The sequence below is a fragment of the Cornus florida genome, unplaced genomic scaffold (assembly GCF_030987335.1).
Source record: "Cornus florida cultivar Cherokee Brave unplaced genomic scaffold, ASM3098733v1 CherokeeBrave_3.0.0_Hap2_Chr11, whole genome shotgun sequence".
NCBI classification, from domain to species: Eukaryota; Viridiplantae; Streptophyta; class Magnoliopsida; order Cornales; family Cornaceae; genus Cornus; species Cornus florida.
The window spans coordinates 92950720-92977416 of record NW_026775581.1 but is presented as its reverse complement, the minus strand read 5'-3'; the positions used below and the strand labels follow the sequence as shown (position 1 = coordinate 92977416).

General features: G+C 40.7%; 3 protein-coding genes across 4 annotated transcripts; all 3 read right to left on the bottom strand.

The window, feature by feature from the left end:
- Positions 1-13: 13 nt before the first annotated feature.
- On the bottom strand, positions 14-16369 carry LOC132282528 (probable glutathione peroxidase 8). The gene is made up of 6 exons (XM_059784246.1): positions 16201-16369; positions 2394-2470; positions 1993-2054; positions 1531-1649; positions 485-652; positions 14-291 (listed from the first exon to the last, which is right to left on the bottom strand). Exons 1-6 carry the CDS (start codon positions 16252-16254, stop codon positions 259-261), a joined length of 513 nt encoding a protein of 170 aa, XP_059640229.1. The 5' UTR covers positions 16255-16369; the 3' UTR covers positions 14-258.
- A 1027-nt stretch (positions 16370-17396) lies between these two features.
- LOC132282527 (probable glutathione peroxidase 8) lies at positions 17397-20690 on the bottom strand. 2 transcript variants are annotated; one of them, XM_059784245.1, is made up of 6 exons: positions 20528-20690; positions 20098-20174; positions 19673-19734; positions 19224-19342; positions 17811-17978; positions 17397-17704 (listed from the first exon to the last, which is right to left on the bottom strand). In XM_059784245.1, exons 1-6 carry the CDS (start codon positions 20579-20581, stop codon positions 17687-17689), a joined length of 498 nt encoding a protein of 165 aa, XP_059640228.1. In that variant the 5' UTR covers positions 20582-20690; the 3' UTR covers positions 17397-17686. The 2 variants fall into 2 exon arrangements, with proteins under 2 accessions (XP_059640228.1, XP_059640227.1); XM_059784244.1 differs by having other exon boundaries at positions 17397-17667; positions 20528-20688.
- A 1483-nt stretch (positions 20691-22173) lies between these two features.
- LOC132282474 (probable phospholipid hydroperoxide glutathione peroxidase) lies at positions 22174-26493 on the bottom strand. The gene is made up of 6 exons (XM_059784180.1): positions 26181-26493; positions 24669-24745; positions 24097-24158; positions 23741-23859; positions 22503-22670; positions 22174-22403 (listed from the first exon to the last, which is right to left on the bottom strand). Exons 1-6 carry the CDS (start codon positions 26436-26438, stop codon positions 22371-22373), a joined length of 717 nt encoding a protein of 238 aa, XP_059640163.1. The 5' UTR covers positions 26439-26493; the 3' UTR covers positions 22174-22370.
- Positions 26494-26697: the final 204 nt, after the last annotated feature.

Sequence of the window (26697 nt, the reverse complement as noted above, 5' to 3'; positions counted from 1 at the left end):
TTTTAATCAAGAGTGAGAAAATCAATTTCTGCCATTAGGGGTATCAACAAAATCTCATGATTATACACACAACAAAAACTTGAATTTGGAACTGCAGTTTCAACTTTCAACAACTGCTGCAATTAGATTTTTGAGTATAGTATAATTTGTTACAACTTTCATGAAACATAACAGCACAGATCCAGACACCAAAGGCAAGTCAAGCATCGGCTTGCTTTACATTTACTATGATCTCATATAGCCTTCAAATCTCAGCACTTACATGACCCCCAACAACTTCTTGACATCTATCTGCAATAGTGTCAGAAAGTCGGTAGAATCAAATCACCTATATATATATACACCTATATATATATCTATATATATATATATCTATATATATATATATATATATCATTTATCATATGAGCTGCTGCAAAGCAACAGAAAGAAAGTACAACCAAAATCAACTACCAAAATCAGAAGAATGGCAAGTGGATTTTACCTCAATGGTAAGAGGAGAAGTTGTGGGATAATAGCGATCAACAGCATGCCCATTCTTATCAACAAGGAACTTTGCAAAGTTCCATTGAATATCGTCTCCAAAGATTCCCCATTTTCCTGATTTTAGGAACCTATAGAGAGGAGCAGCATCGTCTCCATTCACTTCAATCTGGAAAAAGAACAGCAAGTGAAGCGGAATACAGCATCACACGCCTCAAAAATGAGAGGTTATATCAAGAGTTCAGACTCTTCATATATGGATGTTTCAAAGTGATGGATGAGAGATCATATAATTTTGTTGGTAAGATTAATATAGCTCATTAAATAATGATAGATCTGTAAACTGCTACTGGTATAACATACGTCGGACTCAAGTTGAATAGAGCTCCATCACTTAAAGGGTTCATGAAAATAAAAGAGTTATTTCTAACCAATCCAAAAGGTAGCTGAGTAAACGGAGGCAATGGCTCAGAAACTATATGCCTTATATGCAGCTCTGTCCTCTACTTATCGGTCACATACTTGATTTGTGGGAGATTGCATGCATCTGAAGAGATAAGTGCAAGTGTATTACCCAGCGAATGTCTCTCTTGCACAGGGTTCTTGGAGGGGAAGACACGAGACAGGATTAACCTTTGGTAATATTTTGCACAAAGTGACTGCTTTAAGACTTCCGTCCTCATGCTTGTCAGCTCAAACATTTTCCATTACACCAATCAATGACTCATCACCCAAAGGTATTATAGACTCTAAATGGGTCTGGGACACCCTACGGTAACCGGGGGAAAAACATTTAGCGAACCTTAAGCTGTGAAGACTGAATTAAATGGCAAGTTAGCTACTCTAATTTTTTTAATTTATTCACGGTCAGTATGACATGAAAGAAAAGGTTTATATAAACAGGAGAAACCTTTTTGTGCCATAAAGGTGTTTAGAACTATACTTAGTAGTTAGATTAAGATAACGGTAGACATTGTGTGCTATGGTGGTTTCCTTCTTTTTTGGGGGATTAAGGCAAGCTTTGTGGAAGATTGACTCTTCATTTACCTTATCAAAGACGGGAAATTCTGATTTGAACCTACTGCAGACAAAGTCTAAGATCTGATCATTGCTTCCTGGTTCCTCCTCACCAAATTGATTGCATGGAAATGCTAATATCTCCAAGCCTGCACAAAAAACAAAAGAAAAGAAAAAACAAACACATATGCTTATTAAATCAAACAATTATCATTTAGTTTCAACTTTATGGAAACATATTAGCTTAGTCAAATAAAATTTCATATCAATCCTGATGCCTCTGTCGATAAGAAACATTTTATGATTTACACAGAGAGAAGCAAATTTCTTTTCTATGCTTTGCTACCATGCCATAGAACCATAATTATTACCGTGTGCTTGTTGAAATGAACAAAAATGGCATGCATTAATTTTACCTGGGAAAAAAGAAAGAAAAGAAATACTCCGTAACATTCATTCATAAAGCAACTACAAAAGGTCCAAAACACAAACCTTGATCTTTGTACTTCTCATATAACTGATTCAGTTCTTTGTAGTTGGAGTTGGTCATTCCACTGTCATAATTAACGAAAATAAATGACTAATAATAAACTTATTAGGGCAGATGATATATTGAAAATGAATTGAAGAACCAGGTAGAAACAATAGGAGAATCCGAGTCCCATAAGTTTTCCCTTAACAAATTTTTATAATTTAAGAACTAATGAAGTTTGGTGATCATTTAATCAGTAAAATCTATAAGAGAAGATGAGCCCCACAATTTTTAGCAAACCAAAGTTATATAATTTGAGATGCAGTAAGGTTCGGACATTCAGTCTCGGGAGCCCAATTAGAAAAGAATCACAAAGATGAATAAGAAAGTATGGAGAAAAAGAAAAGCAAATGGGCTATACCATTTGGAAGCAACATTAACGATCAGTAGGACTTTTCCCTTGTAAATGCTAAGATCTACATCATTTCCTTTAGCATCCTGGTTGCAAAAGGAAGCATAATATATGAATACTTTGGTTCATGATATTAAAAAGGAAAATTCTTAGTACAGATGTCCAACAAGTCTCATAGATCTGACCATAAACAATTATTTCAAAAAAACAGAATCACTTTTATGAGGAGTTGCTTCAAAGATTACTTCTTTGAGGAGAAGATGATAACAGTTTCCAACTTCCTTCAAAAGATTTAATAAAAAAAAAACATTAAAATAAAGTACTCTATCCGATTCGTAGTTGGAAGTCTAAATTGGAACTGCATTGATTCTGCGCGAGGAATAAGAACTCTCTTTCCCCCTTATTCTCTCTCTATGACTTTCTTAATGAGCTAGAGATTTAAGTAATGTCCAAATCTAACATGTACCAACATAGGAGTTCATTAATCCGGTGACAACACGAAGAGCATATAGTTTGAACTCTGGCAGAAAAAAGTTAACACAGATTCTGGCCTTTGAGATGAAACATTTACTGCAGGATGATGAGTTTAATGATTCTTTGGTGCATTGATAAAATCAGGTTGCCAGGCATGGGAATGCGAGTTCGAGTTCAATAGTATCTACTTCGCACAAATAATGCAAAGATCAGGGTTATATCCAATTAGTCCCTCTCAAAACCCTTTAACAACGAACCAACACCACTCTTTTGGAAAAACACTTGGAATTTCCCAAGCCAAAGTTAATAAACTAGTGGGTTAAGAATCATTTGTGTGTTTCATGTATCTCACAACAAATCTGAGTCGCAAATTGTCAGCAAGCACTAATTATGGGCAAATTGACTTCTAACTTTTTCTCTCTTTTTTCGACGATGGTGGTGTCGGCCCTTTTAGGGAACCCAATAATCCACCACTGGGCACATGCGGTCCCCCGTCCCACATGCACCAGGCAATTACCGGGAAGATTCCCCGGGGTGGAAGAAATAGAATTTTCCAAACTAAGCATGTGAATAAGAATATGAAGTTGAAGTTAATTCTCAACTGTTCATACTATCAAATACTCTTATGTCTCTGTCAGACAAATGCATAACGAGTCCTCATTTCGAACCGGAAGAAGAAAAAATAAATTAAAATAAATGAAAATAAAATTTTCATGCCTACAAACAGATATATACAGTTTCTTCCAAAAGTAAAAGGATAACATGAATGTCTCAGCTGTTCATTGACAAATACACACACTGTGGAGGGAAAAAAACTCCCTCCAATAAAAAACACACACGTCACCACTACCCATATCTACAGGCCAAGGACATATAAGGCCCATCATGCTCAAGCCCAAGTTGAGGGTATTTACAGCCCAAGACCATTCCATCAAGGCTGAATCAAGAAGCCATCAGCCCAGCTTGTCGTCAGCCCAGATATGAGTATTTAACATCCGGCCTGTTACCCAAGCCCAGCCGGATCAAAATATATTCAGCCCAAGAATGCACAAATCTTACCATTTGAAGAATTTACCATAGAAGGAAAATTCGGATAAGAAGTTCTGTACAAGGCAAGTTCTATGTATGGAAAATTCAACAATGGAAAGAACTCTATTAGAAAAGAATGGTTATATAGAAAGAATTGGAGGGCAAGCAACGCGAGTCCTACCATAATTCTGCAATCTTTTGTATATAAATAGAGGCTAAGACCTCCAATAAAGGATCAAGTAATTCCACACTTCTCTACACATTGTTCTTATTTATTTTTATTGTTTTTGAGTGAGTTGTTTTATTTTTCTCAGTCATTATTGGTTGAGCGAAATTTTGCACCTACACTTTAGCGCCGTTTGTGGGAATCGTATAGAAATATACTCCCACTTGTTCTTCCTTTAATCGTGTCTGGAATGTCAAACGGAGAGTCAATAATGAATCAACAGATAGAATTGATGCAAAAGATGCGAGAAGAGTTCTTGCACCAATTTGAGACACTCCGGCAAGCGAACGATACGAGTGTCGCCCAGATAGCTACGCTTCAGCAGCAGACTCATACGCTGCACACGGCCATGGCCAGGCTAACGCCACAACCACCACCAGGCGATGCTGCGGCACCACCTCCCACCCGGAATTTAGCTCCGGTTCACGAGCCTCCAGCCAACGAGACACCACCCAACGGGGCTTGACCTAGTGAGGTTCAGCAAAAGCAAGGGACGAGGTCCAAGGCGGTTGCTTCGGATAATCTCCCGCATCGCACTCAGGACGAACAGGCCGAGTCCAGCCATAGGCTTACGGTATGGTCCAATGGCGTTCCGGATGGCGCACGTGTACAAGATGCCTTCGACGAAAAGAAGCTCTTGAGAGTCCAGACACCAGCCGAGATGGCTAGAGAGCACAAGAATTCCTTGGTCAAGACCCCCTTTACTGACGAGGTGTACCTTGTGGAGAGGCCGAAGAAGTTCACTATGCCATCCTTCACCCAGTTCGATGGGGCAGGAGACCCCTCTCGGCATTTTGATCATTATGCGCAAAAGATGGCACTGGACGATCATAACGATCCGTGGATGTGTAATGTTTTTCCTACCAGTTTAACCGGAGCAGCGTTAGAATGGTTCAGGAATAGGCCACACAAGTCTATCCCTGACTATGAGACCTTGTGCACCATGTTCTTAGCCCAGTATTGCGGAAATAAGAAGCAGAAGAAAAGTATCGCCAGCCTTTTCACCATAAGGCAAAGGAAGGGAGAAACTTTGCAAGATTTTTTATCCAGGTTTAACATGGAGGCCTCGGAGATAGCAGATTGCCATCCTGCCACGGCAATCGAAACGTTTAAGTTGGCGATGATCCAGGGAACCAAGTTTCACACATCCTTAGTCAAATATTCCCCCCCGGATATGCAGACTTTGAACGCTAGGGCACAAATCTACATCCGGTTGGAGGAAAACGTAGCCCACCGTGCACAGCACGCTACCCTCGTCACGGTGGAAAACAAGTCTCGAGAGAAAGCTACGAGCACAAGGATGCAGAAGGTCCCTCATACCGCCACACAAGTCACCCAAGCGTCTGAGAAAAGGCGAAGGACAGAGGACAGGCTTACCCCTCTCCGTACTACCTTGGCGCGCCTATTCCAAGAGAATAAGACGAGGTTCGCAACTCCTCAGCCCATGAAGCAACCCTTGGAGCAGAGGGACAAAAGCAAACATTGCGCCTACCATAGAGATTATGGACATACCACCAATGACTGCAGGTCCCTACAGCGACAAGTAGAAAGCATGATAGCGAGAGGAGAATTGGTGGAGTATCTCGCCACAAAGGAGCACGTCAGACCTCGGGAGGTTAACCCTCGACGGGTAGAAAGCGGTCAGGTAAAGGTTATCCATGCCATACACGGAAGATCAGAGGATGATGAAGAATCTGAAGAGTTGTACAGATCCAGGCTGCGAGAGGCTCATAAGTTACGCAGGTTGTCTTCGGTAAACACAGTTGCACCAGGCAGCATCAACATTGGATTCGGTAACAATGACCTTTCTAGAGTCCAGCGCCCGCATGAGGACCCCTTGGTCATCAGCCTCCTGGTAGCGAATTACATGATCAGGAGAGTGCTGGTAGATCCGGGAAGTAGCGCCAACATCATTACAAAAACAGCTTTTGATCAGTTGGGGATTTCGCCATCATCCATCAGGCCAACTTCCGGCCCCCTAATGGGATTTGATGGTACTAAGGTGAATCCGCTTGGGGTGGTCGATCTATCTGTTACTGCAGCAAAGAGAACTCTAAAGGAAAACTTCGTCGTGACAGAGATTCATCCATCTTATAACCTCATTATGGGAAGAGGTTGGATCCATCGTATGAATGGAGTCCCTTCTACACTTCATCAAGTAATGAGGTGTTTATCCCCGGATGGCAGGGAGGTCATCGACCTCTAGGGAGACCAGGTTGCTGCCAAAGAATGTTACATGCTAACGCTACACGAAGCAAAGAAAGCGTCGAAATCACCTCAGTCAGAGGCGAATCCCAAAGACGAAATCAAATAGCAGCTACAGTATCCTCTGCCTAAGTATCTCAAGGCAGAGGAAGAAGCCGAAGTTGAGGCACCTACCGAGGAGTCCCTCGAAGCTGTAGAGGTAGTCCTCGGAGACCCTCAGAAGATCACCTACATTGGCTCATCTTGCACAGCCGAAGAGAAGGAAGCATTGATCAGGGTTATTCGGTGCAATTCGGATGTCTTTGCCTGGGATCACTCAGATATGGTGGGGATCAATCCTACAGTCTCATGCCATAGTCTGAGGGTTAACCCAGAATTCAGGCTAGTCAAACAGAGGCACCGACGGTTCGCACCTGAACGCAATCGCATAATAGCCGAGGAAGTGAATAAACTGTTACAAGCAGGAGTCATACGAGAGGTGCAATACCCACAATGGCTCTCGAATGTAGTAGTCGTTCAAAAAAAGAATGGGAAATGGAGGGTGTGCGTAGATTATACCAACCTTAACAAAGCTTGCCCAAAAGATAGCTATCCTCTGCCCAAGATTGATCAAATGGTGGATGCTACGACGGGTTATGAAAGGCTCACATTCCTCGACGCATACTCTGGCTATAATCAGATTCCCATGAATCCTGAAGATGAGGAGAAAACTGCTTTCATCACAGAAACGGGCACTTACTGCTACAGAGTGATGCCCTTCGGTCTAAAGAATGCCGGAGCCACCTACCAGCGACTTGTCAATAAAATTTTCAGTAATCTACTGGGCAATACAGTTGAAGCCTATATCGATGATATGGTGGTTAAAAGTATACGGAAAGAGGACCACCCGAAGCACCTCCAGGAGGTCTTTGATACTCTCAAGAGATACAATATGAAGCTGAACCCCACCAAGTGCTCCTTCGCCGTTTCGTCAGGACAGTTCCTTAGGCACGTCGTAAATAAAAAAGGAATAGAAGTAAGCCCAGCTCAGGCAAAGGCACTCATACATAACCAGGAACCGAAAACTCGCAGGGAAGTGCAAGTTCTAACCGGCCGAATTGCGGCTCTCAGCCGGTTCATATCCCGATTATCTGATAAGTATAAACCTTTCTTTGATGCTATTCGATCCAAAAACAAAGATATGTGGGGACCTCAGCAGCAGGAAGCTCTCAATCAATTGAGAAGCTACATGGCAAAACCCCCAATCCTTTCTGCTCCAACGCCCGGAGACACTCTCATCCTGTACCTGGCAGTATCAGCTGTAGCAACAAGTGCAGTGTTGATCAAAGAAGAAGACAAGGTTCAGCACCCAATCTTTTACACAAGCAAAACTATGACGGATGCCGAGACACGGTACAGCAAGACAGAAAAGGTAATCCTGGCGTTAATTTATGCCAAGAGGAAACTTCGACATTACTTCGAGTCTCACAGCATAGTGGTACTTACAAATTACCCTATACGGGCTATCCTAGCTAAACCAGACCTGTCTGGTCGAATTACAAAATGGGCTATTGAACTTAGCTCTTTTGACATCACCTATGCACCGAAGGTATCTCACAAGGGGCAGTCGGTAGCGGATTTCCTACTAGAGTACGAAGATCAACCTGAGAAACCGACACTTCCAGAGCCATACTGGGAGTTACGAGTTGATGGCTCGTCCAACCGGAAGAGGGCAGGGGCTGGTATTGACATCACAACACCCGAGGGTACCACGCTGCAGCAGTCAATTCTGCTAGATTTCCCATCTACTAATAACGAGGCCGAGTATGAGGCAATGCTCGCCGGACTTCGGCTAGCTAAACAGCTACAGGTACGATGTTTAAAAGTTTTTAGTGATTCACAGCTTGTGATCAATCAAGTGACAGGGCAATATTCTCCCAAGGAGGAACGTATGAAGTCATACAAAGATGTTGTAGAGAGTGCTATCCGAGAGTTCGATCAAATCGAGTTCCATCAGGTACCACGAGATGAAAATGCCGAAGCAGATCGATTGGCCGCAGCCGCATCGTCTTCAGATGAAGAATTGGTTCGGCTTGTTCCAATCGATGTTCTCGAAGGACCTAGCATTAATCCCTAGCAAGAGGTGATGACGATCCCGGAAGTACCACGCTAGCCCTGCTGGATTGATTCAATCGAAGCCTACCTCAAGGAAGGGGTTCTCCCGAATCAGAAAGCTGAGGCAAGGAAGCTTAGTGTCACGGGCCTAGAGATTTGGCGCAGCGGCACGGCCCGTGCGGCACCAAGGCGTTGCTTCAGCTCGCGCAAGCGCCCTGGTCAGCCACCACGACCTGCCCTCCCAAGGATACATGCTGACTGGTTTCGGCCTGCCATGGCCTCGTCAGGGGAACGGCTCCAGCTCCCGACCAGTTTGTGCAGGGATGGCCAACTCCCTTCTTCATAGTCAAGTCCACGACCAGCGACAAGCACCTCGAACTGAACCGAGTCGACCTGCCTGAACTCTGAAGAGGTACCATCCTGTGCTCCTGCACGCCCCTTCCCTGGAACCATTCCCAGTCAAACTCTACTCTTTGCCAACCAGCATGCGTGTCTTCCATCCTCCAAGCGTCTTAGGAATCACTTCGTGACATTCTCCCCCACCCAAATCCTGCGACGTCCTCGTCGCAGTGCGGCGCTTCACTACTGCGTCCACTCCCTTCCAAAGTCTGCCTCCATGCGGTATGCTCGCCTTCCCACCATCGCTTCCTTGTGCAGCTCCCTGCACTGCACTCGCCCAATGATAGGCCTCGGACCAAGGGGACGTCCACTCCTCAAGGACGTGACTCTTCTCCGTCATGCCGCCTCCGCGACATCCCGAGCAAGCAATGGCCTTCTGCCGACCTGATGCTCGCCCTTCACCATGGTTTGCATCACCCAAGGACTAAGCACGAACTTTGGTGCGCGCGGCCCTCCGGCCCTTCAATGCGCAACTTCAACGGACGCCTCTTCCTGGGGAGATGGAGGCTCTCCCCCCCAACTGCATTGATTCCTCCACATCGACGCAACTTCAATGCACCGTCTTCATTCTCTGACCCCTCCCGGACCGACAAGGGGGCACCCCACCGTGCTTACCCCAAGTCCTGCTCTGATACCATTTGTCACGGGCCTAGAGATTTGGCTCAGCGACACGGCCCGTGCGGCACCAAGGCGTTGCTTCAGCTCGCGCAAGCGCCCTGGTCAGCCACCACGACCTGCCCTCCCAAGGATACATGCTGACTGGTTTCAGCCTGCCATGGCCTCGTCAGGGGAACGGTTCCAGCTCCCGACCAGTTTGTGCAGGGATGGCCAACTCCCTTCTTCATAGTCAAGTCCACGACCAGCGACAAGCACCTCGAACTGAACCGAGTCGACCTGCCTGAACTCTGAAGAGGTACCATCCTGTGCTCCTGCACGCCCCTTCCCTGGAACCATTCCCAGTCAAACTCTGCTCTTTGCCAACCAACATGCGTGTCTTCCATCCTCCAAGCGTCTTAGGAATCACTTCGTGACATTAGGCTTACCGCGGCCAACTATGCCATCATCAATAACCAGTTGTACCGAAGGTCATTCTCCGGTCCCTATCTCAAGTGTGTAACCCCTACTGAGGCTCTCACAATTCTAAAACAAGTTCATGCAGGAGACTGTGGAAACCACTCCGGAGGAAGATCCCTTGCACACAAAGTTCTGACCCAAGGTTATTTCTGGCCATACTTGGCTCGGAATGCCGAGGAGTACTCAAGACGATGTGACAAGTGTCAGCGTCATGGTCTAATAAAGCACCAACCTGCCGAGGGTTTGCACGCCATGGCTAATCCATGGCCGTTCGCCCAATGGGGGATTGATATAGTAGGACCATTGCCCAAAACCATGGACAAAAAGGAGCATGTGCTTCTGGCTACGGATTACTTCACCAAGTGGGTAGAAGCTGAAGCCTTCTCTAGCATCACCCACGAAGAAGTAAAGCATTTCATTTGGAGCAACATTATTTGCCGGTTTGGGGTACCAAAAGTCATCGTAATGGACAATGGTAAGAACCTCGATAACAGAAGTACAAGGAAATTCTTTAGCGAACATGGAATCTTGCAAAAGTTGGCTGCAGTTAGTCATCCACAAGGCAATGGGCAAGCTGAAATAACTAATCGCACGATATTCGGGTGCTTAAAGAAAAAATTGGAGAAATTGAAGACAAAGTGGTACGAGAATCTCCCTCAAGTGCTTTGGGCCTATCGAACCACTCCAAGACGACCCACGGGAGAAAGCCCATTTGCTATGGCATATGGGTCCGAAGCTGTCATTCCTACCGAGTCCATAATCCCAACCCTTCGGACATCCTTGGTGCTGGAGGGGAACAATGAGCAACAACTCGAACATAGCCTTGATTTGGTGGACGAAAGGAGAGATGCAGCAGCAATTCGACTCGCGGCCTACCAACAACAGGTGTGTAACAGTTATAACAAACGCGTCAGGATCAGGAGTTTTGTGGTAGGCGATTGGGTGTTGAAGCAGGAGACAGCTCATGTAAAGAAACTGGAACCTCATTGGACCGGACCCTACAGAGTTACCGAAGTAGTGGGGAAAGGAGCATATCGTTTGGCCGAAGCTGGCGGACGCACCATTGCGCGTCCTTGGAACGCAATACACCTGAAAAGGTATTTCCATTAGTTAAGTTTGTCAATTTTGCTATAAGTTCTTCACAAATAAGGCTGAATATGTCCGCAGTTAGCCAAACTTTTCTTTATTTTGCTTCTCTATTCAATATCACTCTCCTTTGTTTTTGTTTCTTTTTATAAAAATGGGGAGTCATACGAACTCTATGATTACGCAATTTTTATGCATGCCAAGTCGCACAAAACAATGATTTTTACAAAACAAAAACAAAAACGAACAAAACACAAACACAAAACCCAACAAGCACACAAACACAAAACACATGAATTATGGCCTGTGCTTAAAACTTTCTATCCCACATCGATAAAACAGTATGTGCTACATTCTGTTATATATGGGAATATTCAAATAGTTAATTACGGTGTAAGGAGGGCCCACTGGTATTTAAAGCTGTCAAGCTCAATACCAGAGGCATTCCTTACACCGACTTTTTTGACAAAATTTAGTCTATGTCCCACATCGGATAGAGATAGAGAATAAATGTGCGCGGTCCACAACATTTGGCTGCCAAGAAGGGAGTATCAGTGGACGCAGGTCTCTAAAGTCGACAAATGGAGAACTTCACAGCCACTGTTACTCGCTTTCTTGGCTTCCTATCATTTTTGAGTCTTCAGCCTCATAATAACTGATTTGAGGAAAAATATGAAATAAACCTCCCCTCAGGCTCAGCGCTGGGGAGTAATTCATTCGCCTCGGACCCTAAGTGTCCGGCTTGGCAAAACCTCCCCTCTGGCTCAGCGCCGGGGAGGGATTCATTTAAGCCTCCCCTCGAGCTCAGCGCCGGGGAGTAATTCATTCGCCTCGGACCTCAAGTGTTCGGTTCGGCACAACCTCCCCTCAGGCTCAGCGCTGCGGGGAGTGATTCATTTAAACCTCCCCTCGGGCTCAGCGCCGGGGAGTAGTTCATTCGTCTCGGACCTCAAGTGTTCGGTACGGCACAACCTCCCCTCAGGCTCAGGGCCGGGGAGTAGTTCATTCGCCTCGGACTCTAAGTGTCCGGCTTGGCAAAACCTCCCCTCTGGCTCAGCGCCGGGGAGGGATTCATTTAAGCCTCCCCTCGAGCTCAGCGCCGGGGAGTAATTCATTCGCCTCGGACCTCAAGTGTTCGGTTCGGCACAACCTCTCCTCAGGCTCAGCGCCGCGGGGAGTGATTCATTTAAACCTCCCCTCGGGCTCAGCGCCGGGGAGTAGTTCATTCGCCTCGGACCTCAAGTGTTCGGTACGGCACAACCTCCCCTCAGGCTCAGGGCCGGGGAGTAGTTCTCTCGCCTCGGACCCTAAGTGTCCGGCTCGGCAAAACCTCCCCTTTGGCTCAGCGCCGGGGAGTGATTCATTTAAACCTCCCCTCGGGCTCAGCGCCGGAGAATAGGTCATTCGCCTCGGACCCTAAGTGTTCGGCCCGGCGAAAATCTCGCCTCGGACCCTACGCGTTCGGTTCGGCAAAACCCCCCTCCGGCTCCACGCCAGGGAATGTATAATTCGCCTCGGATCCTGAATATCCGAGGCGGCTTCGGACCCTAAGTGTCCTATTCAGATCAGAACTCTTTCCTCCGGACTCCAAGTGTTTAATACCTTGTGTATACGGATATGTCATAAGTTCATCATATTCCACCCCACATCAGGAACACATGAGAAGGAAAGAGTATGTATACTGAAGGCAAGTAGAAGGCGAGGAAGGTTCATTTAACAGTTAAATCATTGTCCATACGACTCATCCTGCGATATCAACTAAACTGTTAAAAGGATCTCCTTCTTCCCACAATCCTTGCATTTTTACGGATAACATAAATCCGAAGTATAAAGACAATGTTTAGTATTTAAACACATTACCAGTCAGAGAAATATATCAAGAGCATACAGCAAAAACAGGTCAGGTAAACCTAAAACGAAAAGTTATATTCATTATCCCAAAATAGGCTGTTCATAAAAACAAAAAAAAAAAAATACATAGTTCTACTTCCTCTTCGGATCGAAGGGAGTAGATTCAAAAGCATCCACTACATTAGGACTTGAGGTAGCCGCAGGAGCAGGGGGGCTAGGAGTACCCTTCAGGTGTGCCTTCACCATCTCGGCAAAGCGAATTTCAGCTTCCAAAGCCTCTGGCCCTTCATCATATGGGAAGTGCACCCCTACCTGCTTGTCAAAGGCGTCCGGATCCATCGTCTTAGGGCCTGAGCCCTGATTATAGCCAGACCGGAACGCCTTCGCACTAGCCAGGTGTGCCAGACAGGAGTAACGCCCCTGCATTTGCTTCCCCGCCTTGAAGCAAGTAGTAAGAGCCTCGGTCAGGCGTTGAACCTCGGCCTGAAGAGAATCCACCTTAACCTCAGAGGTTGACAACTGCCTCTTATACGCATCCTTGGCTTCAGACGCTATTTTCAGATTGGTAGAGGCAGTAGTGGCTCTCTTCTCTGCGCTGTCAAGATCCTTTTCCAACTTCTTAATGGAGAGGGATTGAGCTTCAGCAGTGGCGCAGAGGGCCATGGTGTGGTATAGACTCTGTTTAACAGGGAAACGAATATAAGCATAAATAGAAACACAAGCAGGCAAGAGTAGCATAATTCTGAAGGTGCAATGCAAACCTCTATGGCCCGGACTGGGGCAGAGGGGAGAAGTTGCTCCAACCCCATTTGGCTGATGGCTTCCTCGTCCTTTGGGAGCCACATTCCTCGAGCCACCGCCAGTGCAGCTGAAGGGTCTGTAACCACAGAATCCCCTGAGTGTAGGACTGACCTGTCAGCCCTGGTGAAGGAAGGAGTCCAAGGAGCTCCAGTCTCAGCAAGAACAAAGGCCCTGACTTCATCTTCAGGTTCAGCCTCCCCAGCTTTTTTCCCTCTGCTTTTAGAGGGGACTTTGCCCTTGCCAGAGGAAGAGGGGTTGAGGCGAGATTTCTTCAATGGTGGTTCCTCAACCTCCACCTCTTCCTCAGTTGATCCAATGACGACCAAGGGTTGGGCATCTCCGGCTTTCTTTTTTAAAGCCTCAGCCCGCCGTATCTCCTCCTCGGTCATAGGGAAACTGTCAAAGGATAGTAAAGCCAGGTCCATGAGGTCTGCAGCAACGGCACTGGAGGCAATGTCCTTGAGGTTGGAGGAAGTTACCAGGTCCTCGATAGGCGAGGGGTTACTCCAGACTCGTTCCTCAAGAAAAGAAAGTCTGTTCCTTGCTGCGGAGGCCGGGAATGTAGCTAAAAAAACACCAAGAAATTCATAAATACGGCGAAATATTAAGACTTGGCAAGGAAAACAGCCAGAACACTTGGTATGAAGGGAGGTTAAATATTCTATACCTAATTTCCCGAATTTGCGCGGAATGGGAAGCGCAATTGATTGGGACACGAACCATTTCCCTTTAACTACAACCATCCTTTCTTTCCATTTCTTTTCGGATGAAGGAAGGTTCGTGCATATCCTTTGATGAAGGGGAGAGGTAAAAAAGAAGCGACCAGGCTCGGTCCCATGCTTAGATATATTGTATGTAAGCAGAAGGTCGGCAAGGGTCAAATCCAGAGCCTCTAATTTCCGGCGCACCAACAACGCCGAAAGGATGCGAAAGAAATTGGGATTTACTTGAAGAGGGGCAAGACCTAGCTTATTGAAAACTAAATGATAGAAGGGATGAAGAGGGAATCGGAGGGCGTTAAGGTGCCCTACAGAAAGAAGCAACTCATCCTCCTCAATTCCCTCGCCGGAGGTGAAATCGGCACCCTCGGGATATTCTGCAATGTCTACTCCTTCAGGAACATCAAATTCTTCCATTACCGAAGCAATAGAGAATTTGATGCGGCGAATAGAGATGATTGCTTTCTTCTCTTCATGGGTAAGAACGTAATCAGAGCCTGAGGTGGATGTTTCGGTTGGAAGAGGGGAAGTACCTGACAAATTCAACGAAGGGCGATCTGTAGAAACCCTAGGAGGGGGAGCCCTAATGCGAATGGGGGAAGACGAAGGTGTGGATTCAGAATCCCCGATATCTACACGTTCGGGAGTAGATGAAGTACTCATAATGAAAGATTGAAGAGAAAGATGCGAGACTAACCTGACAAAGCGAAGGAAGCGATGAAATGAAGGACGCAGAAGTGCAGCAAGGGCAAATGTAACTCTTGCAAAATCTTGTGCGAAGGAAGTAATAACGAAAGGCCACGAACCGTTTCTGAAGCAAAGTGAAAACCGGTTTCAATTCCCTCTTTAATAGGAGCCGTCACTCAATTAAAAATGGAATTTGGGGCAAAGTGTGGAGGGAAAAAAACTCCCTCCAATAAAAAACACACACGTCACCACTACCCATATCTACAGGCCAAGGACATATAAGGCCCATCATGCTCAAGCCCAAGTTGAGGGTATTTACAGCCCAAGACCATTCCATCAAGGCCGAATCAAGAAGCCATCAGCCCAGCTTGTCGTTAGCCCAGATATGAGTATTTAACATCCGGCCTGTTACCCAAGCCCAGCCGGATCAAAATATATTCAGCCCAAGAATGCACAAATCCTACCATTTGAAGAATTTACCATAGAAGGAAAATTCGGATAGGAAGTTCTGTACAAGGCAAGTTCTATGTATGGAAAATTCAACAATGGAAAGAACTCTATTAGAAAAGAATGGTTATATAGAAAGAATTGGAGGGCAAGCAACGCGAGTCCTACCATAATTCTGCAATCTTTTGTATATAAATAGAGGCTAAGACCTTCAATAAAGGATCAAGTAATTCCACACTTCTCTACACATTGTTCTTATTTATTTTTATTGTTTTTGAGTGAGTTGTTTTATTTTTCTCGGTCATTATTGGTTGAGCGAAATTTTGCACCTACACACACAAATTCATGTATATGATATTTCTCATAGCTAAACAGAAAGCAACCAATATTATGCTGTTCATATGGGTTGCTAACTTACAAGCGTAAAGCACTTTACTAAAAAAATAAATAAATAATCTCAGAAACCACTGATAAGCCAAAGGGTCAGAAATAGACACCCCTTTACAATAGATGATGTTTCTCATTTGATGACCAGAGGGTTTTCAGTCAGAAAAATTGAACAGGAAAATAAAAGATTCCCAGATTATGAAAACTTGTCGGCCTCGTCCACAGACCAGGAAAACAGGACCTATCACACACATATATATACACACACAAACAAATTCACACACACATATACATACACAAATACATATATAATATTAGTATATTTGACGAAACTAACCTTAACAGTGAAGTCGTAGATTGTTTCTTGATCCTTCTTGGATTGGCTTGCCATTATACAGGCTGATCTGCTAAAGAAGAGTAGGTAATACGCAGACAATAAAAGGGATTTCGAGTGACACAGACACTGGGAAAGAGAGACAGAGAGAGGGTATGAATATGGTTTTGAGTTTATTTGAACCTGTAATCTACTTCCACGTGTTTATTCATTCCACTAACAATGATATTGCAAAATGTTAAGTGACCCTGTTAATGAAATAAAATAAAACTAAGGACAATAAGATTAGGAGGCCATGGTAGTGGTGTGAGTCGGCACCACATCTATATCAATTTTATAAGATTAAAATTATTTCACCTAGTGATTTTTGGTACAAGAAAAATGACACATTTTTCTAGTGCCATCCGAGAAGTCCATAACTAATTTGTGACAAATTTTTAGGGTTGTTTCATGCAATAGTTTAAATAATGATATTTTTCTAAAAATAATTTTTTTGAGATTTTGGACTAAGGTACTGCACTTTGTTTTGATAGGATGAAGAACTTATTTAATTAAAAATTAAATACAATTTGAAAGAAGAACATGCTGAAAATTCAAAAAGTTATCAAAAATATTATTTATTTTTAATTACCACTTAAAAAATATTTACTTTTGTGTGATGTTGCATGGTTGCTGCAATAAGTCTTGTTTGTGTGTTACAACCTCCTATTTATGTAAGCATTATAGTATAGCCGGCCAATAATCAATGTTTAAAAAGAAGTTAAAATCTCCTCTAAAATCTCCTTTAGACGAGATTGTTGATTTTTTGGCCTTTTTGAAGAGCTCTCTTTGGCTTTGTGTATTTCTCTTGGGATTCACTCCCCTTTTGAGGGCTTTTTATACAATTTTTAATTATAAAAAACAAAAAAGTTAAAATCAAACAAGACTTGAAAGTAGCCTGATCCCTTCAACTGCTCAATTGCTTATGCTTTCTGCAATAAATAGCTGTTAAGGCATTGAGCACGATCACAAAAGGAACCATATGTAAAAAAATAACCTCAAGAGATGAAAATTTTGCTAAAAGGTGAAAAAAGCAACTAAATGTACTCAATTTCAGACAGGCCTCAGAGAAAATACTAGAACCTCGAGTATTTACATGATCTGTTGGTCAATTCAGTGATATAAAAATGGACAAGGTATGGTTCAGTTTGAACCAGAAGTGAGAAAATCAATCTCTACCATTAGAGGTATCAATAAAATGTCATGATTAAACACACAACAACAAAAACTTGAATTTGGAACTGCATTTTCAGGAACTGCAATTAGATTTTTAAGTATAATATTATCCATTACAACTTTCATGCATCTCAACGGCACAGAACCAGACACCAAACACAAGTCAAGCATCCACTTGCTTTACATTTATTATGACCTCGTGAAGCCTTCAAATCTCAGCACTTACATGACCCCCAACAACTTCTTGACATCTATCTGCAATAGTGTCACAAAGTCAGCAGAATGCCATCACCTATATATATATATATCATTTATCATATGAGTTGCTGCAAAGCAACAGAAAGAGAGTACAACTGAAATGAACTACCAAAATCAGAAGAATGGAAAGTCGACTTTACCTCAATGGTAAGAGGAGAAGTTGTGGGATAATAGCGATCAACAGCATGCCCATTCTTATCAACAAGGAACTTTGTGAAGTTCCATTGAATATCATCTCCAAAGATTCCCCATTTCCCTGATTTTAGGAACCTATATAGAGGAGCAGCATTGTCTCCATTCACTTCAATCTGGAAAAAGAATAGAAAGTGAAGCCAAATACAATATGACACAACTAAAAAGGAAAAGGTTGTATCAAAATTTCAGACCCTTCATATATTGATGCTCCAAAGTGAAGGATGAGAAATCATATAGCATACATCCTGAAAATAGAATTGATATAGCTCATACGATAATGATAGCTCTGTAAACTGCTACTGGTATACCATATGTCCGACTTAAAGTTGAATAGAGAGCTCCATCACATTAATGCTTTGTGCGGTAGGGAGGAAGGAAAAGGAAGATAGAAAGGAAGGAATAAACTTTCTTCGTTTGTTCCATAGGGAGAAGACAAGGAGAGAAAGGATAGACAAGTCATCCTTCCTCCTTCACAAATTTTTATCCTTCCTAATATCGGCGGAAGAGAGGAGGGAAAACGAGTGAGGCTATTATACAAGTTTTAAGTTGCAATACTATCCTCCATAAATTACAATACCATAGATAGTGATGGGTATAATGGTAAAAACAATTTAAAACATCCTCTTCTCTTCTCTTTTAACGAACACAATAATTTGTGAGCTTATTCTCTAATCTTCCATTCAACCAAACAAAAAGAGGGAAGGACACAATCTCGATATCTCATCCATCCCTTTTTCTCTCCCTTCCATCCAAATTTTTTCATTCCTATGGAACGAAGCTTAAGGGTTCATCAACATAAGAATTATTTCTATCTAACCCATATGGTAGCTGAGTTGGCTGAGACAACGGCTCAAAAACTAGACATCTTACATGCAGCTCTGTCCTCTACTTATCGGTCACGTGCTTGGTTTGTGGGAGATTGTATGCATCTAAAGATATAAGTGCAAGTGTATTACCCAGCGAATGTCTCTCTTGCTCAGGATGCTTGGAGGGGAAGACACGAGACAAACTTAACCTTTAAGACTTCTGTCCTCATGCTTGTCATCTCAAACTTTTACCATTACGCCAAACAATAACTCATCACCCAAAGGTATTATAGACTCTAAATGGGTTAGGGACACCCTAGGGTAGCGGGGGAAAAAAACATTTAGCGAACTTTAAGTTGTGAAGACTGAATTAAATGGTAAGTTAGCTACTCTATATATATATTTTTAATTTATTCACCATGAGTATGACATGAAAGAAAAGGTCTATATATGCAGGAGAAACCTTATCGTGAAAAAAGGAGTTTAGAACTATAGTTAGCAGTCAGCTTAAGATAATGGGAAATACAAAGTTCTATTTTATTTTTCGTGTACCTTATCAAAGATGGGAAATTCTGATTTGAATTGAGTGCAGACAAAATCTAAGATCTGATCATTGCTTCCTGGTTCCTGCTCACCAAATTGATTGCATGGAAATGCTAATATCTCCAAGCCTGCACCAAAAAAAAAAAAAAAAAGGCTTATTAAGTCGAACAATTATCACTTAGTTTCAACTTTATGGAAACATATAAGCATAGTCAAATAAAATTTCATATCAATCCTGATGCCTCTGTATATAAGAAACATTTTATGATCTACACATAGAGAGAAGCAAAATTCTTTACTACGCTTTGCTACAATGCCATAGATCCATAATTATTACCATGTGGTTGTGGAAATAAATAAAAAAAATGGCATGCATAAAGTTTACCTGGGAAAAGAGAAAGAAAGAAAAGAAATAACATCCATTCATAAAGCAACTACAAAAGGTCCAAAACACAAACCTTGATCTTTGTACTTCTCATGTAATTGATTCAGTTCTTTGTAGTTGGAGTTGGTCAATCCACTGTCATAATTAACAAAAGTAAATAAATAAATGACAAATAAAAAAACTTATTAGGGCAGATGATATAATGAAAATGAATTGAAGAACCAGGTAGAAACAATAGGAGAAGCCGAGCCCATAAGATTTCCCTTAACAAAATTTTATAATTTAAAAACTAATGAAGTTTGGTGATCAATTTAATCAGTAAAATCCATATGAGAAGATCGATCAGCCCCATAATTTTCAGCGAAACCAATATATAATTTGAGATGTAGTAAATTTGGGAAATATAGTCTACCGTATAAGAGGAGCCCAATTAGAAAAGAATCACCACAAAGATGAATAAGAAAGTATGGAGAAAAAGAAAAGCAAATGGACTTATACCATTTGGAAGCAACATTAATGATCAGTAGGACTTTTCCCTTGTAAATGCTAAGATCTACATCATTTCCTTTAGCATCCTGCTACCAAAAGGAAGCATAATATATGAATAATTTGGTTTATAATATTAAAAAGGAAAATTCTCCTTAAAGATGTCTAACAAGTCTCATAGATCCATGCGCAGCTGTTCATTGACACACACACATGCGCACACGTATATGATATTTCTCATAGCTAAACAGAAAGCAACCAATATTATGCTTCTACCTCAAAATAAAATATTACAAAACAAAATAAAATATATTACAAATATGATATTAAGGGTTTTACAGTCAGAAATACTGAAAAGAAAAATAAAACATTCCCAAATTATATTACACAAATACAAATACAAACACAAATATAATATTAGGACATTAGAGGATAATCTAACCTTAACAGTGAAGTCGTAGATTGTTTCTTGATCCTTGGTGGATTGGCTTGCCATTATAGAAGCTGATCTGGGAAAGAAGAATAACTCTGTAGGCAGACAATAGAAGTCTGAGTGACACTGACACTGGGAATTGGGAAGGTGGGAAGGAGAAAGACAGAGATAGGAAGTATGAACATGGTTTTTGACTTTACTTGAACCTGTAATCTACTTCCACGTGTTTATTCCACTAACAATGATATTGCAAAATGTTAAAGTAATAATATTAAGGAATTATTTAATAAATTACCGCTTATATATTACAAAAGTATCATATTTTTAAAAGAATGAGTGTTTAATACAATATATTATAAATAGGATAACTTTATGCTAATAATTTTGTATTTGAGAAAGATTTATATATTTGATCCAAATTATTTCATACATTATGCAAAATATTTACAAACCATTTATGAACCATCACCACCACCAACAACCCACCACCCACCCAACCCAAACTTTCCCCATCCCCCTACCGTCCATCACCACCACTACCACACTGCTGACTTTTGGTACAAAAAGAAGATGTACAAGTTTACTCTTTGTGCAAGTTACTTTCAAATTAAGTTGCTATTTAATTGAAACTGAGGTAGAATAATATTTTGTAACAAATTAGTAGTTTAGGATTGTTTCTTGCAATAGTCTAAATACTGATAAATTCTAATTAAAGTTATCCGAGATTTCAGACTAAAATGTTAATTATTTTGATAAAAAGTTGATAAAAGGGTACATATGAATCAGGTGAGACTTTTTATGTGATTTATTTGGCTGTAGGACCTAAATAATCACCACAAAAATAAAAAATAAAAATAAAAAGGGATTTTGAATTTATTTGTAGTTGCCGGGCGGATGCTCCAGTGAGCCCTCTTTATCTAGATCAAAACGCATGTTTCAACTCCTGAATCACAACTTATACATAAGTTGTTCCTGACCTTTTAGCTAATCCTTTTTGAAATGAGACAAAGCCAGCAAGAGGAGAAAGCACCTATGAATATGTTCTCTTATTAAAAGAAAAAGAGAGTCACACTCATCTCCTAAAATATTTATTAAACTGGGATTAAAAAGTAGTGAAAAATTTTAGGTTGATTACTAGTAATTTGTAGACCTAAAGGTTTATGAATATAACATGTAAATTTAAAATTGTAATATTTGATTTGGTAATTAAAAATGACACGCCCATTTATTATTAGTCCACATCAATAATGAATATGTTATATATCCTCACTAATGTAGATCTAACTATTGTCTTTAAAAAAATATACCTTGTTGTACCAAAAAGAACTTCTTAACTTCTAGAAATACTCATAAAAAAACAGCTTACCCTGATATACCACATCATCGTAAAAAAGCAAGAAACCGTTTTCAAACAAATGACAAATCGCTTATGAAAACTCACGCGAAAACTATGTAATTTTCAACAAGGTAAAAAAAAAAAAAAAAAAAAACATGTAACTGTGCCTTTACAGGTATACAAGGTGATTGTATACTTTCTCCCAAGAGGGTGCATAGTTATCCCTAAACCATCAATATAAAAGTTCCTCCATATAAGCGAATATATATATATATATCTATCTGTGTGTGTGTGACTTCTAAATTTCTAATACAAAATATAGAAAAGGAAAACTATCCATTTCATAACATAACTGCAATTCTATTACAAACAAGGGTGTCATAACATAACTGCAATTCTATTACAAACAAGGGTGTGAAAATTGCGAGATCCCTCGTACATTATTTATTCATGGGAATTATCATCATCGGTGACGATTATTTACTAATAAGCTGGAAAAGAAACCACATTCAACCTTCATTCAACCCCCAGCAATTTCTTCACATCCTTCTGCAAAATAAAAACAACAAAAACCAGAAAGTTTTTGTCAGCTATCATATAACTCAATGAATATGGACGCAACGGGAATAAACGGGTTTAGGCCTTCACCTCGATGCCAAGAGGAGAAGTTGTCGGCGCATAACGGTCAACCACTTTCCCCTCTTTATCAACCAAGAACTTAGAGAAATTCCATTTGATGTTGTCTCCGAAAAGTCCACCTTTGCTTGACTTCAGATATTTGTAAAGCGGTGCAGCATTTGAACCATTCACTTCAACCTGTGTTTAAAGAACACAAAAAGTAAATTATTCTTCAAAATAGAGAGGAAAGTCGTAAATTTGGCAGAGGGGCATCGCGTACATAACTAGTGGAATAAATTTGTAAAGAGAGATGGCATAGTGCCCGTCTGACAGGTGACGTCTCATTGGTATACCAGGACTTGCCGATGACTAGTAAAAAGTTTATACAATCTTCATCAAGTTATTACATAGCCAGTGGAATAAGTTTATTCTTCTATGGTCTTAAGACTTCCTAATTTCTTGGTTAAAGAGAATGATACACAAGGAAGGACATGTAAGCAACAAAAGTTTTATTCAACCTCCTCCTAAACCAACTCAAAAACCCCAACCCCACCCACCAAACCCTTAGCATACCGTCTTGATGAACTTTGTATTTCTGCTACTTAGAAATTAAAACAAAGATATAAAGCCCAACTTGCTGATCTAGAATGAGTCGGTCCAGATAAATCAGGTATCAGTAATTGTCTTAAGTATCATCAGAATGCTACTTAGAAATTAAAACAAAGATATACAGCCCAACTTGCTGATCTAGAATGAGTCGGTCCAGATAAATCAGGTATCAGTAATTGTCTTAAGTATCATCAGAAAATGAACTAAAGGAAAACAGGCACTCACATGCACAAATGTAACAACCCAATTGTATCAGCTCAAACAAATTAGTGTTCAGAATTAACTATCATCACATTGATGGAGACAAGAAACATATAACTTGTCATTCCTATACAATTGCTTACTAGATTTAAGGTATGAGTCAAATACCTACGCTCCAGGTTTTGGATAATTTTGCAAGTACACAATATATATAAATGTAACATATTAATGGATACTCTTAGATACCTGATGCTAAAGAGGTAGCAGCTAATTGAAGTTTAAAGCTCAAGTATTAAAAATTTAATTAAATCTAAATTGTTGCATATCTACCACATTTTTGCATGAAAACAAAGTTCAATGACAGCTCCCCTTAAAGTTGAGAAGATTAGATACAAAACTATGTTTTGACAAAAAACATAAAAGTGAGAATTTTTAATCATCTCCATAGAAGTTCCTACCTTATCAAAAATAGGATATTCAGCCTTAAAGCGAGTGCAAGCAAACTCTAATATCTGTTCATTATCCCCTGGCTCCTGAGCTCCAAACTGGTTGCAGGGAAATGCCAGAATCTCAAGACCTGCATTCAGATAAAAGGATGAGTCGATTTCAAGATGGAGAAACGTCTGCATTTAAATATTTCTACATCTATATATATATATATATATAATATAATATAAGTAATAGCATATCAGTTGCAAAGGAAATCGTAAGACCTATAACATAGGGCAGGAAAATGCTATCACATACTAATAGAAAAAAAAAGTTGGTATTACTAGAATGTGCCAGGCCCAAAGAAAAAGAATACCAAAATTACCTTGATTTTTGTACTTCTCGTATATCTGACTCAATTCGGTGTAATTTGAATTGGTTAAGCCACTGCATAAAAAAAATTGAGCACTCAATGACAAACATTTTTTTGGCAAATTGCTATATAACCGATCTACTGTAGTTAGATATTGAATAATTTCTAAAAAGAAAATGAGCTATACTGGATGTTAATTCGGAAAGATGTAGTTTGAGGAAACTAAGCTATTGGCTGAAAGAAATTCTGGGTTTAATGGTTTGTAACTTCTTGTCCATTGTAGATTTTAAAAATAAAAAAATAAAACTTTTCAGGTCCCACTAGTGGCTATCAACAAACATGTATATACATCATATATGTACATATATGAGTGTATATGGATCATTCCGAATCTATGATGTGTAAGGATGATTATGAGTAAAGTAGTCAAGGAACCTAATGACATCTTCCAGCTGGTGAAAATCAAATGGGGACTAATCATGCAAAAGTCAGCTCTCTATTGAATTAACAATCCAGCCCAACCTAAAAAGGAAAATATTTGAGATTAAAATCCTACAAGAAAAAGGATGAGGAGCCAACTATACCATTGTGATGCAACATTGACAATTAGTAGGACCTTCCCCTTGTAAGAGCTCAGGTCAACATCATTCCCTCTGGCATCCTGCAAAGAAGAGGAATATGATAACATATGAAACTCGTAAGTAAAATTGCCCTCCTACTAATGGCTTACTGCTTGAAAACATTTCAATTGAGCACACACATGACAGTAACAAAAATTCACTTCTATTTAAGTAAAGAGTAATGATACGATGCCCGAATCAGTTTTATGGCGACTGCAATAAGCAGTGCCCAACAAGGATTCTTACACAACAATCAATAAGATAGGCACTCTCTCCTATTATAGTGTTTCAATCAATGTTTGACACCTCGGTTGGTTTTAAAACCGATTCGATACTTTTATCATTTCCTCGAGTAAAATATTAGTATCAACTTCCAAAACTACTCAATATCCAAGATGACAATAGAAACCTACCACATCTTCATTGGGAAAGAAAATTTAATTCCACAGTAGGAGACAAAATCTAACTGCTTGCTCCCAAGGGTTGAGGCTCCCATTTAAAAGACAAAAGGAGAACATTTATTTCTTTTTCTTTTTTCTCGAAAACCACTAACTTGTAGGTAACTCCCAAGGATTGAGGCTCCAATTAAAAAGACAAAAAGAGAACATTTTCTTTTTCATTTTCTCAAAAACCACTAACTTGCAGATAACTTAGAAGAATTGTCCCGTGGATCATAAGGGAAACAATTATAAAAACAAGTTGGTATTTAGCAAATACAAAATGACAACTTCACAGAATCTACAAGGATGGTTATGAATCCCTCTCATAATATCAAATTTCGATCCAAATTCATGTTACTTGTGACCACATTCCTAAACTTGTAACCTGCAATTCACCTTCCATTTGAGTAAACAGAGCAGTATTGATATTCAAACAGCATATATAACAAAGATGACACCTAAAAAGACATCCCAATTGATAATTAAAAGGGCAATCCATAGAATATGGAATCAAAAGGAATTTGAAAAAGAATATCACAAAATGTTAGAAAGATAGCTAAAAATGTACACTTGCCTCAATTGTGAACATGCTAAAAATCTGAACTTCCTATTATATACTTTCTTTGCTTCATGAATATGCTACCCTACTAGTCCTTAAATGTGTTACCAATTGTGACCACATATTTCTAATATTTGAACACTTTCTACACCTAATACTCCCTCAATTTCAGTTAAAACACAAACACGAACGGGTAGATCATTAAACAAGATATACAATCTCATATGAAAATAAAAATTAAAAGAATCCCAGTTGGGTAAAAGATGCCAAAAACTCGGATCTTGACACTCCTAATTAACATCATCACCATTCACCAACTAACCATAACCCTCTAAATATATACATGTATCTATATCTATCTATCTATCTATATGTGTATGTGTGTGTGTGTGCATATATTCAAAGATACAAAGGCGTATACATACATACACAAATTGTAAATCAGAGACCCCATATGGAGAGGTTTAAAAAACAAACCTTAACGGTAAATTCATGAACTGATGTGGGCTTCTCTGATTGGCTGGCCATTGTGCGATCTGATCTCAAACCCAACGAAGGAGTTTTTGTTGAATTGATTCGGTGATGTATAGGAGGAAACGATGAAGGACGCAAAAACCCTCTTTTGATTGGCTGAGAAAACAGAGAACTCGAATAAATCTTTGGAGAAGCGAAAAGGGTTTGCTTCGGTATGCTAAAATTTTTCCGGATAAGAATACGAGCCGAAGAACAGAGCATTGACGATAAACGAAGGGATGCAATAGGATATATATGTATAATATATATATAGAAAGAGAGAGAGAGAGAGAGAGAGAGAGAGAGAGACAACCTTGTTCTGTTTTGTGATGCGGAGACGTGAAGATATGATTTACAAGTAGCGGCATACAAATTAACCACGTGGCAGTATATACCAGACGTGTCACTTGTCAGTCAAAGAAATGGTGCATCAGAGCTACGTAACGAATGATGTTTGTGCACTGATTCAACGGTGATGGCG